Here is a 16093-nt window from a genome sequence, read left to right as displayed (position 1 = left end):
CCAAAGAGACAAGCTTTCTATTTGGACAATAAGCTGCAATATGCCCAAAACCTTGGGACTTGAAACACTTGCAAGGCGACAGTGTTGGAATAGCTGCAGTTGCAAAGAATGGCCTTGTCCTTCTTCTAGAAATGGTTGGAAGGTGTTAGCTTTGGAGGGTGCCAATGTTTTCAACACGAAACTCTCTCGATTGGACACTCTGCCTCTATACCTCGGAAAGTGTGAATTCATTGTTTTTAGTGGCTACTTCTCGACTTTTGTTGCCAATTATATCACATCGTTCAGGAGGGTTGGAGTCGCACAACTCGCTTAATTTCTAGCTTCAATCGTCTAAGATGTTGTGCTATAATTTGCTCTTCAGGCTTCTTGATGTCGCACATCATGAGGAGTAGGTCAAATTTCATTTTATATTCTTCTACGGTCATGTCATGCTGCCGAAGATTGTGGAGCTTAAGTAATTTATTCCAACAATAATCTTCTAGGAGGAACTTACAGTTGAGTTCACGACACATCTTATCCCATGTTCAAATCTTGCCACATCCTTAATACTCACATTGTCGCTTCAGATTTTTCCACCAAATTGATGCATACTTCTTAAGCTTGATGAAAACTAGCTTCACACATAGATCGCCGGAAACATCGTTAAGCTCGAAAACTCATTCAACAATGTAAAGCCAATCAATGAACTCGTCAGGTTGTAGGCATCCTTTAAAGTCAGAGATATCTATTTTGATGCCAAAGTCACAATGGTTGCAATGTGGTCTTCGTTCGCGTTGGTGACGAGCATCTTCTTCACTCGATGAAGATGCTTTTTTGTTGTAGAACAAATTAAAATCTTCGACTTCTTTATTGGACTGCTCGTTGTAGTGACTGGAACCCTAAAGATGTCAGCATTCACATTGCTCTTGAAGTTGTCGAAGTTGCTAATTTTCTTGTTGGAGTTGTTGAAGCCGATGACGCAATTCATCCGATTCAATGTCTCACAGATCTTGCTCACGTTCAACATGCTTTTCAATGTTGCGGCGGTGGGCCGGCATCTTGAAACCGTGATCTATACCAACTAACCCCGATGAGGTGTTGAACTTGGACTAAAAAGTCGAAGGACGAAAGGGCATGTCGTGCAACCGATTGTGGCAAGGCAGAAACCCCACTCAGCATGTACAACACAAGAGATTAGAACCTAAAGGCAGCAGTGACTCGTAAGCCAATAGGCTTAAACAAGGGTGGAGCGTAGATGGAAGAGGAGCAGGGATGGATCACTCTCTTTCGAGGCTAAAAAACACCACTCTGGCTAGTCATTCCAATGATACAGCTCTTACATGCTCGCTCCCAAATCCTAGGAATCCACCAGAAGGGAGGACAAAGAGAATAGAAAGAAGGCAAAAGAAGAATAATTCATATAGTAGAATTTTCACTACTCAAGGATCTCAAGTATGATTACAAGAAGAGCCCCAAAGTGGGTACTTATAAGTAATACATGGAGATTCTTTTCTTCAACTTTTCAATATGAGCACGAATCAAGGTGTATCGTCTTGTTCTTATAAGCTGCCTTTGGTGGCTGGGTGGGCATTTAAGCAGGTCGCATCAAGGCTAGTGGAGCAGGACACAATTACTATGGTAATGGTGGAGCCCAAGAAAGGACACAAACACTCACAAGCTATTCGACAAAATTCTGCAGCGAGAATCACTTGGAATTCCCTGATCTTTTCATTTTTTTTTTTAATTGAAAAAAAAGATTAAGGAAGCCCAATACCGGGCCCGTAAGTTGAAGCCCGAGTAAGTACCGGGCTCGAGCCTGGGATGTAGGCCCGAAGGCCGGACCAGGCCCGTAGCTTGAAGCCCGAGTAAGTACCAGGCTCGAGCCTGGGAAGTAGGCCCGAAGGCCGGGCTGGGCCGGTCTGGCCCGGGCCTGACTAATTTTATTATATCTTGGACTGAGCCCAGCCTAAACCTGGCCAGTCCGCCTATTGGGCAGGTCTACTTTCAAAAAAATGTGAAAACAAACACAAAGAATGGCAAAAGTTCTGCATAGATGATATCTTCAACAGCAATCTCCATGTGGTATTTTAGCAATTTGTCCAGAAACAAAAACATAAAAACAGCAACATCATCAAATAGGCCCTAAATTATCAGAAAACAATTGTAGTAGTTTGCTGATTTCAAAGTCCAAATCCTGTCATAACAGAATTTGAAGTCCTGTCAGCATGCAAATGTTGCCGGCTGCTTCCTGTATTCAGCTTTTACACAGATCTCTGTCGGTGAATCTTTCCTTTTAGCTTCCCCATCTTGGATGTTTGCTTCCTATAAAAGCACCACAGCTGAAGTATATCTCCCATCTGATGGAGATCAATCTCAGTCAACATCAGAACAATGCCTGATATAATGACCAGAGTTATCATTGTATGTACAAGATCTGCCTAGTGCCCCTGTTATTATGGCATGCGTAAAAAGTTTACTACATGATGGAGTGAATTATGGTCCACATGAGCAAATGCTTATCAATAGACAGTGGCCACTACTGCAGAAACCAGTCCTTTGGGGGGAAAAAACTGCCGTACCAATTAAACATTTCTGTAACTATAATGATACCCTACTCTGCCAGGACCAACAAAAGGTTTTATTTTGGTGATAAGGGGTTCTACTAGAAAGAAAAGAGGGGGTTCCAGATCATCTATTAAACAATTCATTATCAGAAAAAATAGTTAATTAATTTTCATAGTAACACAAACAATCCTCATTGTAACTGCAAAAGTTAAAGTGAACACTTCAAAGATTTCAGTTACCTCCACTGCAGCTATTAATGCTCTTATCAAACCTGTTCCTGTTTCCATTGAGCCTAAGCGTGTATCTCCTATCTTACAAGAAATCAACTGGGCTCCAGGTGCAACTCCATTTAGCAACGGTTCCTGTATGACAATCCTATATTTAGAATATTACATGTAATATTGCATTAAAAAAGGTAAAGAAATAACCACATTGTCTGTAATACCTCAGGATGGAAAGCAGCTGCAATACCGGCAACATGGGTACCATGTGGTGAGCAATCTGTTACTATACTTACAAGATTTCCTTCATTATAAACATTAGTAACAAAAGAGCAAGCATCCAATTTGCTAAATATGCCAAATTTTCGCTCAATCCTGCACATTAATTTCCAAACAAATGGCAACTCCTATCAGATGAACCTAATATGTTGACAAAGCCAAATTTTTCATCAATAATTTGAGAATAATTTGCAGCAAGAGAAAGGAACTTCAAAATAGATCGCATAGAAGAATATATCACAAGATGGTTCTCAATACATCAAATTATATATTTTAGATATTGAAGGAAAATTTTTGTTTCTTGGTATTTTATGAAAAACATCATGGGTATTGGTATAATTTGTGCAACACTGGTAAAGGTTTATAAATTTTGGTTATCATTACCTTTATAAAACTCTTTCTTTTGCTTTCGTGGTTTTGATGTTTTGTCCAAACTCCAGAACCAAAATCAAAATAATGAATAGTTGAAAGTGTGTCCTTACTCCTTAGTGTTTGAAAAGGCAAAATCATGGTATGCCAAACCGGCCCGTACCGGCCGGTACAAACCGGTCCGGCCAGCTACCGGTACGCCGGAGCCGTGGAAACCGGTACAGGCCGGTTCCGTGCCGAAGACGAAGAAGATGAAGAGAAAAAGAAAAAGCGCGGGGAAGAGAGGGAGGGAGACCACCTTCGGCCGCCATCGGAGAGCCACGGAGGGGCGTCGGAGGCCGGTGGGGGCGGCAAAGCCCGGCGGGGGACGGGGGAACCCGCGGGGGTGCTGCGGAGGCCGAGGTCGCGGTCGCGTCCACTATTTCGAAAGAAACAAGGGACGCGGCCACGGTTTTTAATTTAGGGATTTTAAGTGAAGTCGGCAAATCGGTTTTCTTTCGAAACAGTGGATGGCCTCGGCTTCCGCCGCGCCCCCGCGGGTTCCCCCGCCCCCCACCGGCCTCCGACGCTTCTCCACGGCTCTCCGATGGCGGCCGAAGGTAGTCTTCCTCCCTCTCTTCCCCGCGATCTCTCTGGTTCTCTTCTTCCCCGGCTCCGGCGAGGAAGAGCTTTCCGGTTCGTACCGTCCGGTTTCGGTACAAACCGGAACCGTACCGGTCCGGTAGGCAACCGGTACGCCTACCGGATCCGGTACGGCGGATCTTCGGCAAAATAGTTTTCTAACAACCCTGCACACATAACTCATGCTTATACAAGTATTTATAACTAGAAAGTGTCTTTTAGGGTTCGAAAAGGAAAAATAGTTTTCCAACAAGTGCACCTGTAAGTAGAAACACAAACACACAAATGCATACATATTTGTGAACATATGTATACATGTGTATGCGAATGTAACCCTTGAAAGGACCAATTTTGTGGAAGCAGTAAGTGTCGTCAACAGGTTCACTATATTGGTACCAGCAACCATATGGGTACCTTACCAGTACAATTGGTACATTAAGGTATGCACCCTGTACCAATACAGTATTTTCTCATGCCTAGTCATGATACTGTCCAAAACTAAGCGGCACGGTCACTACAACATGGAACCAGGTGGTACAGGATACTTGCCCGATTCTACACGTATACCGAATCGAACCTCAATAGTCAATACCATATAGTACCATATCAATATGGTACAGTGTACCTAGTACAAGAGGGTGGGCGTTCATACAACAAACCTTGGCGATCAAGCATCATTTTAGATAATATGTTTTACAGACAGCATACTTCTTACCAGATTTTTGGGTTTTAGCAATGTTTAGATACAATAAAATTTATGAAACTTCTTAAGCTTTAGAAAACACCTTACTATCTGAAAGTTGAAACTTTTACCCGTGTAAAAAATAGGGTTTTAAACTAAAGTTGGGAAATCAACTTTTTTATTTAAGAAATTAAAAATTTTTAAGTAGTTTGTTGTTTACATGTAATGTCTTAAATAAATGGAAATAGAAGGGAGTAAAAAGGAAGAAGTGAACATTATTAGTCTATTATCTATCTATTTATTAGTTTGTTCGTCATTACAATAGTGATTTAGATCTAACCAACTTAACCTAATAGTCATTTAGACTGCTAGCCGACCTAAGAGAACCACCTTAGGGTGGAACTGACAAAGTGGCCCCCCTGTCTGAACTGACCTACCTTTCCTATTAATAGAGACAAGGAGAGCAAGCAGGGGATGAGGAAAGAAGAGTGGCTAACCTAGGAAAGGGGGATGAGAAGAAAAGAGGAAGGAGGAGAAGAAGAAGAAGAAGAAGAAGATGGGAAGCTTGGATAAGATATGTGTATTTACTTTCTTCATTACATAAGTAAACTTCTCTCCATGTCTTTGAATTTGGATATTATCTGTGTTTTGAGTCCTGCGACCACTTATGCTTAGTTTCGAGTTCTAAACTATCCATCTTTTCCAAAATTTATGATTTTCTTTTTCAGGAAACCTTTCTCCTTGAATTTGCATTTAAGATTTTGGTTAGTTTTTTCTACACTATTTTGGATTTCTAACATAAAGCTTCTTTCTCAATATTTATGGTTTTCTTTCCAAGTCATCTTTCCATATCTTGAATTAAGCTTTGTATTTTTGAAGGGACTTATTCTTTTGAATAGTCAACTCTAAACCTAAAAGTTGTTTGAAGAACTATAAAGCCTCAACTAGTTTTTAAAGCTCAGAGTTTCTGTCTTTCAAATTTTGATTCAGTTTGAATACATAAAAAGGTTTTAAACCACAATGTTGTTTCAAACTTAGGACTTCTTTTGAGCTATTGGATTGTCTAATAAGGTTTAGTTTTAGTTTGTTTAGTGACTTGAAACCTACAATATGTTGAAAGACATTTGATCTTTTCTTTCTTGTGAAATTGGGTGCTGTGTTAATTTGAAATTATGCTTTGGTATTAATACGGAAGCTCTAGATTTTGAATTGATATCTTGGAATGAGTATATAAATGTTATGGCTCGAAAATCAACTGCTTTTAAGCTCCTGCAACAATTTGATTTCATTGCAGCATTTTCTAAGTGTTTTGTAAGGCATTGGCGATGTTTATAAATAGGAAATAATAGCAAATGTGAAAGACAAATGTGGACTCCTAGTCAGGTGGTATATCCAGTCTAATTCAAATTATCAATGAGGATTTCTTCGAACCTCTTGCTAGCTGGTATATATGGTCTCATTCAAATTTATGGATGGGGATATGTCGAACCTTTGCCAAGTGGTATATGTGGATCTAAGGATCTTATGTGGCCTCATCTGCATTAGCATGGAGGATTTATATGGCCTCATTTGGCTTAACGATTCACTGGGGAGGATTATGTGGCCTCATCCAATTTACTGATCAGGATTTTATGTCGCCTTGTCTGCAAAGAGGATTTATGTGGCCTCAAGGCATAAGTGAGACTTTGTAAGAAAATACTATGTGAAATATAAGAGTTTTCAATATAAACTATCTTTGGTCATTTAATTTTGAATTAGGATTCAACTTATGATTTTGTGCAAGTTATTTGGATTCTTCTCTAAACTTGTGTTTGAACTTTGAACACTATCCAACTACTTAATATTACTAAAACTTCACTTTTTTTGGAATCCATGAAAAGTAATTTCAATGAATTTCCTTCTTTTAATATTTTGATCATGTGTTCGAGTCATTTGTTTCCTATGCACCCTTAAGTCCTTTGGTCATGGTAGGAGTTGCTTGTGGAGCTTTCTAGGTTACTTTATTTATTATATAATTTTTCACGGTGATTAGTAAGATCCCTATGGACTTGTTTAAAGAACAAGAGTCAATGTTTTGAAATTGACATTTAGATATAATGTTCTCTTTAGTTGCTTTTGTGATGAGTTGTTTTACATGTCTATACGGATTTTTATGAAATTTGGACAATGATAAAATTTTCGCTATTGTTACGTTTGATCTTATGATTTCCTTAAAAGATGTTTTAATATTAGTGATATTTCATCATCCATGATGGTAACACAACTTCGAAAAAGTGGGAATCTCAGGGCATGATAGGGTTAGTTACACATCTTCGAATAAGTTGGGATCTCGCAGCATGATAGGGTTCGCATGAAGAGAGGTTACTGCTGTACATCAGCATTGAAGGTCAACATCAACCTAGAATGGTGCATAAGAATACGAGGAAAAAAAAGGTAGAAACCTTCGATATTTACATACTGTATGATGGTAGGCATCACAGGCATACCAAGCTAGAACTGTGCATTAGAGTACATGAAATACAGGTATGAATAATAGATATTATAATAACATATGATGTGTGACATAGATTCGCACCACAAATAAACAGTGAGATACCAAAAGAAAGAAGAGATCACTAATATTATTGGTAAGATCCCAGATACTCCGTTAGATCAATTGAATCTGCTTGGCAAATCGAGATATCCTGGGCTCAAGTGCAACAATGGACTTAAGAGCAATGACCACAGGAACAGCAATTGCATTTGAGGATGCTAAGGTGCACATTTGCTTCTTTGGCCACTTCTAGCAGGTTAAATCAAGATATCATGGGCAACTATGACTAATACATTATTGAAAACTAGCCAAATCAGAACCAAAGAACAATAAAATCAAAACACAACTATTCCCAAAATCTTGAAGCAAGACATCGGTTGGACATGCTTTCATGTACAAAAATGTTTTTTCATGTACGAAGAATGTGATCATCATAGTTGCAGACTTGCAGCTGCAAGTGATGAAGACAGCTCAAAACATTTGGAACTATAAACTAGAACTAAACAAAGTTTCCCAACATAATATGACAGAACGCAACCTAATAAAACATAGAACATGATAGCTTCATTACCCAGGTCACACACCCAAAATAAAAAATGAGTGTCAGTAGCAATATTTACATGAACATTGTAATGTGATCAATGACACGGAAAGAAAGTAGTAATCTTGTTGCTGAAACAGGAAACATCAGGAACACGGCTTAAGGTTATGAATAGGTTTTAGAAAAACGTTATCGATGCACACCTGTAGTTTGTCAAAGGAACAAAATCAGCCAGTTTTCCATGCTCTGAGCTATCCTCGAGACTCTGTGTGTCAACAGCAACCCTCCAAACCTCGCCATCGTGCCAAACAACAGTATCAATTATAGGGCCCCTGTCATCATAGCTCTAAAATGGATAAAAATGAGAATCTTCCCTAGAAGGTAGCAGCTAGTAAGAAAAACATTGTTGACATATAAAGATATGTTCTCTTACTTCAGTTTGTTTCCTTAGGAAATCGAGCCTATCTTGAAGGTCTTCACGAGCCCTTTTTTGCTTCAAATCTTCTGTTTTACCATATTTCTGCAAATAGACATTGACCAAACGAGCTTATTTATCCAGAGAAGTTGAAGCATAGGCAAATTAAATGTCATGAAATATGTCAGAACATGTGCATGATATAGAAATGCAGCCAATTTTCAGCTATCAAATTGACTGCGCGTTCCTATGAAGACTGGAAAGTCTGTAAATGAAAAAGATATCAAAACAAATAGCATGAGACTAACGGAAACCTGACATATGCAGAATTGTTGCACATTACCCTGAAGTATTTTTGGCAAATTGAGCCAAACAAGTTTAAGGATGTTATTATGAATTACGGATGCAATCACAGCCATAAGTAGGTTACATTCTTACACATCCCCCTGGAACATATATCACAGATAGAGCTAAAAAAGTTAAGATACATGTACCAAAGCAACTTCATCAAAAGTTGTAACTGGTGTTTATATCATGATTACTAAAAGTTTTGCATAGCCCTAGAATAATATTTTAACTAAAACTTGCATTAGTCACTGTCTTAAAATATGCTTAGCTTCGTTGCATATGTGGATGTGGTTTCGTGACTTCACAGCATCATGGGAAAACCACATTATTGGCCACAAGTTGCTCGCATATGCTCAAGCAGCCTGTGTATGCATTCTGAGCCCTATGCTGGTCAGTACGTATTCTACTCCTTCCCTATCCTCTTCATTTGTAATTGATAGGTTTCGCTGCACTAACATATTTGAAAGGCAACAATAAAACTCTGGGGAATATTGTAAATTTTTATGTTAACATGTCAAAGAATACTAATGAGCCTTTCAAAAAAGTGTGAAACTGTAATAATTATTATTTTCTTATTTTTCTAAATATTTACATATTGTTTTTCCTTCGGTTATCTTTTCTATTTAACATTTTAGTATTTCTAATACACCAAGCACATATGCACTATGCATTGTCCCAGTCACCTGCATACAGCTGCCACTTTTTGAAAATTTTGACAGTTTCATAGACATTAACATAGCATATTTGCTGCTGTGTGCTATTTCTAAAAGGTGTTAGCATCCATATAGTTGTACTTTTCTCATATTTTAATATGCTCGTCTCCCAACCAAAAATAAAATGCTAGCACATACTTATATCAAATTTGTATTTATCATTTTTTAGCTTATGATTAGCTTCAAGTGAACATAATCATTAACAGAGAAGGAACAGCTTGATCCAAAAAGAAAATTTGCATCTGGTTTGTGCATAATTGCAACCATATTTTTTCCTCCTTCAAGTCACTGAAAGAAACAAGCTTGTCCCAATAAAGCACATGAAGAAGTTATGAAGATTCAAATAAGAACCAGAGGACATTTAAATAAGTATCATTAGAGTCTTCAAGACTCATCCAAAAGTACGTTCAGAATCCTGTTAATCATAAACTTCACTCCATACTTAAGGAGACAATGCCACCCATCAGAACAACAATCATCTTCTCAATGTTCAGTCCCGTCAAGTTGACAATTTCGTAAAGTCTCTCGGATGAATTAATCTTCCAAAATTTGCTATTGCTAAAAGGTGCCCACATTAGATATCTTCTCAAATTTTAAATCTCATATTTAGTTTATGATTATCTTAAAGCAAAGTTAATTTTTAGAAGAGAATGGAACAATTTGATAAAAAATTGAATATGCATTTGCCTTACATACAACTGCAACCATATTTTTTCCTCCAATCTGTCAAAGGAACAAGTCTGTCATCATCTTTCCAATGTTCAGTGACTTTAATCACTGCCAACAGCCGGACTTCATTGGTCCAGTGAATCGTAATAATTAAGAAATTTGCTGAGATACAAATTATTAGTTCCTATAATCGAAGTTCTAGATTCCGGGGGATGGGGGAGTCTTGGTTTCCCCATGGAATGGAACATCCCATAGCCACTCCATCCTGTCCACTCCCATGATCATCCTATCAAATATGCTAGGTGGGACAGCGGGCCCTGGTCCAACTTTGAAAGAGGCAGAGGCCCTGTTAAAAATAAATAAAAAAAAAAGAAGGCTAAGGGATGTGCTTTTCCGAACCTAGCAACAAGAGCAGACCCTTTAACCAAGGGAATGTGCTTTCACAAACCTAACAGCAAGAGCTGAGCACCAGACCAGGAGAGAGAGAAAGAGGGCAAAGCAGTGGCGGATGTGCTTTCTCTGCAAATCAGCCCAGCCGGTGTTTCCACGAGATAGGGAAGCCCCACATGCAAGGGACCGAGGGTTTCAAGGTCCCGCCCCCGTCCCAATTCTCACAAGAACAAGACATGATGGCCAAGACCTACCCAACCAACAACCCCCCCCCCCCTTTCCCCCCATCTAATTGATTATTGAAACCTTTTTTATAATTGCATTACTTAACAGTTTTGATGCATTTTAAGGAAAAAGGATGCCCAGTACGTTTCCTTTATATAGAGATGGCGCTTGAATCTATTTGTAACTTAAAGGGTTGAAATAAATGGAAGCATGTACTAACACACATTTCATAGATATGTCGCTACATCTCATTTCAAATATATTACATTGCAAAAATATAAATGCTTTGGCTGCATATTCTTCATTTTGAAAGGAAAAGGAATGAGAAATTGATAAAAACCTTGTCAAACTCATTCAGATGCCTTAGAGCCTCTGAAATTGCTTCCTGATTTTTCTCATCCCACTTCTTCTTTCTTTCTTTCTGCCATAAAATATCAATAAATTCCATGCCTTGTAATAAGATACATACATGCACAAGCTTTTCATAGAATGGAAGGGCTGATATTAAACACGGTGGTGTACCTTTAACCGAGTTGTGAGAGTGTCTGTGAAAAGTTCATAGACCAATTTGCAGCCTACATGCCACTCCTGGGAAGGATTCTTCCATGATGGATTTAAAGCCAATTTCCTCCCTGGATATAATTAATAGAATCTTTAGCAAACACAATCCTAATATGAGAACATGACACGGCTAAAATATGGCTTATACCCATCAAGCATGGAGTCTGACAATGTATAGAAACATGATTCCAACAATGTTGAAAAAGTGCTGGTGAGAATGGATCATGAAACCCAACAAATCAAAGTTATGAAGATACAGACGACAGAAATATAATATCTTAAATTGTTCTCAGAAAATATCTCTTGGAATGCCAAAATGGATTGTTTGGGTCAAATTCGACCATTGGCTGTATGTCCTTTTTTATTCCTCCAAGAAGAGGACTTTGAATTTGCCTTGTAAGAAGTGGATTGCATGAAAAATGCAACTACAGTTTAATAATGATGCATTCACTCAAATAGAATAAAAGATTACATATACAAGCAATTAGAGAATATTAAAAACGTGTAAACTATGAACTGCTCTTTTAACTGAAAGATTAAAAACTACAAAAATATTTGATAATCAAATTATATAATCTAAGATAAAAACATATAAGCACCTAAGATGCCTTGTGGATGCTGAATCCATTCAGAACTGTGGTGTAGAAGAGCCTTTAATAGCCTCCTTTAACTTTTTAATGAAGGGAACCTGGTAGCTATCCCCATGCACAACTTCCCTTGGTAGCTAGCCCCAGCACAATTTCCCTCGGTAACCACCTCCATACATAACTTTCTTGGTGGCTATTGCCAAGTCTCCATGCATGGCTTCTCTTGCATAACTTCCCTTAGTAGTTAAATCCATGCATAACCATTCCATAATAACTTTTTTGTTCTATGGATGACATTTCTAGCATCTTTACTAGCTTTCTTAAAGACAACTTTGGTATTGTTACTAATTGTGCTCCAGTGAGTTTGGTCTTCAGCATCAGGAAAAAAAAAGGTAGGAGAAGAAAAAAATCGGTAAAGTTACGAGGAGTGGAAATGTGATTCTGTATAACCATCCGAGTAGTACAAAACGACCATTCATAATAAGTTACCTAGACCAAGTATTTAAGATGATCAAGAAACACTCATCAATAATGTCCACCCACGTGTTGAGAATGGCAGAAGATATATAAGAAAAATACCCTCCTCAGATTAAGTGCTGTGCCTCAAATAGAAATGAACGGCCGGAGACCTGAGGTTATATTGTTCCAGGTCGGGCCTACTAAGTAACCTCATTGCTGCGAAAGAATTCTTTTACTAGGACCTCTCCAGTAATTGACTATTTAATTTCCTCATACAAATTTGCTCCCACAATTCATTGTACGCACGGTTTCAAGCAATACCAACCTGATACCCCTACAATGCGACCATCAATGTCAGCCTTCACCACTTTGGAGGTGTCGACGTCACCACTCCCCGTGCTGCAGAAGGCAAGAATACAGGTTTACAGATACTTCAGACATAGTGATAGTCAGAAAATTTATACAACATCCAAGAGATCATTAACTTGCAAGTAATACTCAATTTACCAATCTAAGATGTCAATAATTTTTGGTTTGCCATCTGATGTCGCCTGTAAGCCAGCAGCAGCTGGATCCACACCAGAATCTGTACACAGCAATCAAATTCAAAAAAACCCTCAGAAAAAATTGTAATAGGCTAAGTTTAAAGTGTCAAGTATATAAATAATCTTCAAAAGGTGGCAAACAATGTGATAATGTATGCATGGATTAAGAATGTGTCGGACCATCCCACATAAAGCAAAAGAATATTTTTTTTGTTAAGAAAAGATCAAATACAAACAACCATGCAGATTTAACTAGTAAAATAGCACTAAAAGATTAGGTTTATGACCCCGCTAAATTACGATTTGTATATTTCCTTTTTAATATGTAAACAGTATTTCCAAAATATAAAGAAGTTGCAATCTTTCCGCCGTAATCTAATCTAATGTTTCTATATTTCAACAAAAACCAATCTTTTCTCATTCCCAAATCAAACCAAGCTAACCAACTGAAACTGGAAAAATGGAGTCAGAGGAACATGTTGGACATATGTGTAAGCTCCTACAAGTCGCAAACAACATGACACCGAACGAAAAGGAGGCAGAAGCAGACAATAATACTGCTTTATTTGGTAAAGTAACACTAAAAGATTGGGTCTACTGACACCAGTCATAACGGTTCTGATAAAGGCTCAATCATTTCACCTTTAAGAGACCAAATCTTCCAATATTTCACCCAAATAAAAAATAAAAAAGCAACTTTCGCTCTAGTGTTCCAATATTTCAACAAAACCAATCTTTTCTTGTAAACTCATCAACTGACACTGAACGAAAGAAGTTTAAGCACATGGATCATACAATGCCAACCTCTACATGCTAGACATGTATAAGCTTAGCTTCTACAGGTGACAAAGAACATGACATTCCATTCAAAAAAAAGAAAAAGAAAAAAAAAAGACAAAGAACATGGCATTCAACGAAAAAGAATCAGAAGCAAACAATAATACAGCTTTACCTGGCAAAGTTACCCTAAAAGATATAAACACAATCTTTTCAATTTAATCGGACCAAATCTTCCAAGATTTCGTCGAAAAACCTATCTTTTCTCAGTTCCCAGTCAAATCAAGCACAACCAGAACTCTAAAAGATCAAAAATGGAGGAAAAAATCAAAACATATTACCAAAGATCGCAATCAGGACGCCTCTTCCATCGTAGTCGAGATGGGACTCGATGAAGCGATCGGCTCCGATCTCCTTCTTCGGCATCAGAGAGGCCAAGAAGGTTGACTCGCTGAGTTTGAAGGTACCGAGGGCGTTGTTCTTCGCTTCGGAGGGCGGGGGAGTAGGGGAAGAAGGAGAAGAAGAAGGCATTGCCCTAATGATTGCGCCTCTTTTCTTTAGCCTTGATAGCCTTCTCCGTCTTCTGCCGCCGAAAAGGGGCAAGGGGGACGAGAGAAAAGGGGGAGAAAATGATACCGATTGCAGCCGCGAGACGAATAAATCGGTCGAAGCTGGCGGCTTTATATAGTGTAACGGTCCGCATTGCATCGGAACCAGATTCTTTCCCCTTTCGGAATCAAATTCTTGCGTTTTTTTATATATTTCGGAAATAGGAATTTGGGTTTTCGAGTGAAAAAACCGAAAAGTTGCTGTAATTCGGAGCTGGCGAGAAAACCGTTGCGGCCGGCAGGATGGGAGAGGCTGGAGTTTGCGGTGAGTGGATCAGATTTTTAGAATTTCCTTCATCTGATAATCTTTTACTTATTTTTTATTCTAACGAGGCTTCGTGTTTTTGTCTCAGCTTTGCAGGTCGGAACAATTTGTGAATCTGCCTGCCCGCGAGCGGTTTCCTTGCAGATGGAGGGACCATAATGTAAGGGTCATTGAGCTTTCCTTTATACCACTATATTATATTTATTATATTATACTATATTATATTATAATAATTATATAACATTATTATATTATATTATATAGTATATAATATTATATTAAACTATATTATAAAAATATATTACGATATATTATATTATATAAAAAATTTTAATATGTAATAATCTGTATGTAATATTTTTTATTGTTATATTGTATAACAAAGAAAATTTATCACTTTGGTTACCAAACATGTTAAAACTTCATTTTACTTCGAAAATATAGTTACCAAATAACAAATAGGTTTTTATAAAAATTTTACTTCCAAAAGTCCTACTTTTCAAAAACTTTATTTTTAAAAGCTTTGAAAGCTCTACTAACAAATTGGACTTAAAGAATGAATGTTATCATGATATATATGGAAAAAAAGATAAATGATTGTGATGTCTAAAATTCAAAATAAATATTATTATATAAATTGCATTTTAACTTCTAAGTACCACTTTTAACCCATCTGGGCAGGTGTGCTAGGTGAGTTCGATCTCGGGTTGAATTAGAGAGGTTTCATCTTACAATCATGACTATTTATATAGAGTGCAATAAATCATGATTATTGAGCTTTATCATATGATTTAGTACATTATACACGGAGAATCTATTATCATGGGCTATTTATGATACATAGATGCTTACGATTGCAAATGATAGAAGTGGGACCATATTTTGAGATATAGAAGATTTAATTAAATAATATAAAATTTAAATCATTGGTCCATATAAGTTATTATAAAATAAGAATTAAAAATATAATACTAAGATGATGTTTGGCATCGCTCCTAATCTTTTAACAAAAATCAAAAACAAAAATTATATTTCTATTTTTTCATATTTCTAAAAATAAAAAATATGTTTAATTCATTTTTTTAACAACAAAAAAATAGTGACCGGGATGTGGAAGAGCTTGATATCAAATAGAGAGGCAAGCGAGGGAGCAGCATTAAGAGGTCGGAGATTCGATTCTGGCCGATAATGAAATGCCTGTTTATGTGAGCAGGACTTGGTCAGCTCAAGAGTCTAGGCTTCAGCTTAGAGAGGGTGGAGCAGGTGTAGGGCAACAAGTAAGAATTAGCCTCTCCTAATCTAGAAAAAATAAAAAAATACGATGTAAGCATCATAAAATAATGAAGTTGGAACATGGAAATAAAACACCTGCATACACCGTGAAAGATTTTTATAAAATAAGACAATGGCAATTGTGGCAGCCATTAATCATTACAACAAAAATATAATGAATAACAAAATAAGATAACATTATTGCTTCATTGTCATAAAACAAAGTACTTATTTTAAAATTGTGGAGACTAAGACATGAAATTATTATATAAGGATATTTAAAATGTCCTATTTTATATAAAATGGAACATTGAATTAAAGTTTTTTTATTCTTCGATTAATTAAATGTTAATTTAAATCAACCAAATCCTAAACCATGCTTGAGATCAAGAATTAAGCTCTCATTCAAGTTTCAACTAAGCTTCATTTGATATTGGGTTTATTTCAGCTTGATTTAGGATTACAGGTT

At 37.3% G+C, this 16093-nt stretch overlaps 1 protein-coding gene across 2 annotated transcripts in view; it reads right to left on the bottom strand.

Annotated features, from left to right (window-relative positions):
- The window catches only part of LOC103719383 (tripeptidyl-peptidase 2), an 88637-nt gene extending 74319 nt beyond the window's left edge, over positions 1-14318 (bottom strand). Inside the window, exons 1-9 of one of the 2 annotated variants that reach the window (XM_039120067.1) lie at positions 13821-14318; positions 12665-12743; positions 12483-12556; positions 11073-11182; positions 10891-10971; positions 8224-8310; positions 7994-8136; positions 2990-3140; positions 2784-2906 (exon numbers count right to left, since the gene is read on the bottom strand). In XM_039120067.1, coding sequence (XP_038975995.1) covers positions 2784-2906; positions 2990-3140; positions 7994-8136; positions 8224-8310; positions 10891-10971; positions 11073-11182; positions 12483-12556; positions 12665-12743; positions 13821-14187 — 1215 coding nt within the window. In that variant the 5' untranslated portion in view covers positions 14188-14318. The remainder of the gene's footprint in view (positions 1-2783; positions 2907-2989; positions 3141-7993; positions 8137-8223; positions 8311-10890; positions 10972-11072; positions 11183-12482; positions 12557-12664; positions 12744-13820) is intronic. The other variant, XM_039120068.1, reaches the window with a different exon arrangement.
- Positions 14319-16093: the final 1775 nt, after the last annotated feature.

Source organism: Phoenix dactylifera, unplaced genomic scaffold (assembly GCF_009389715.1).
Source record: "Phoenix dactylifera cultivar Barhee BC4 unplaced genomic scaffold, palm_55x_up_171113_PBpolish2nd_filt_p 000701F, whole genome shotgun sequence".
NCBI lineage: Eukaryota > Viridiplantae > Streptophyta > Magnoliopsida > Arecales > Arecaceae > Phoenix > Phoenix dactylifera.
Note: the sequence above shows the minus strand (reverse complement) of the source record. Positions and strands in the feature narration are given on the sequence as shown.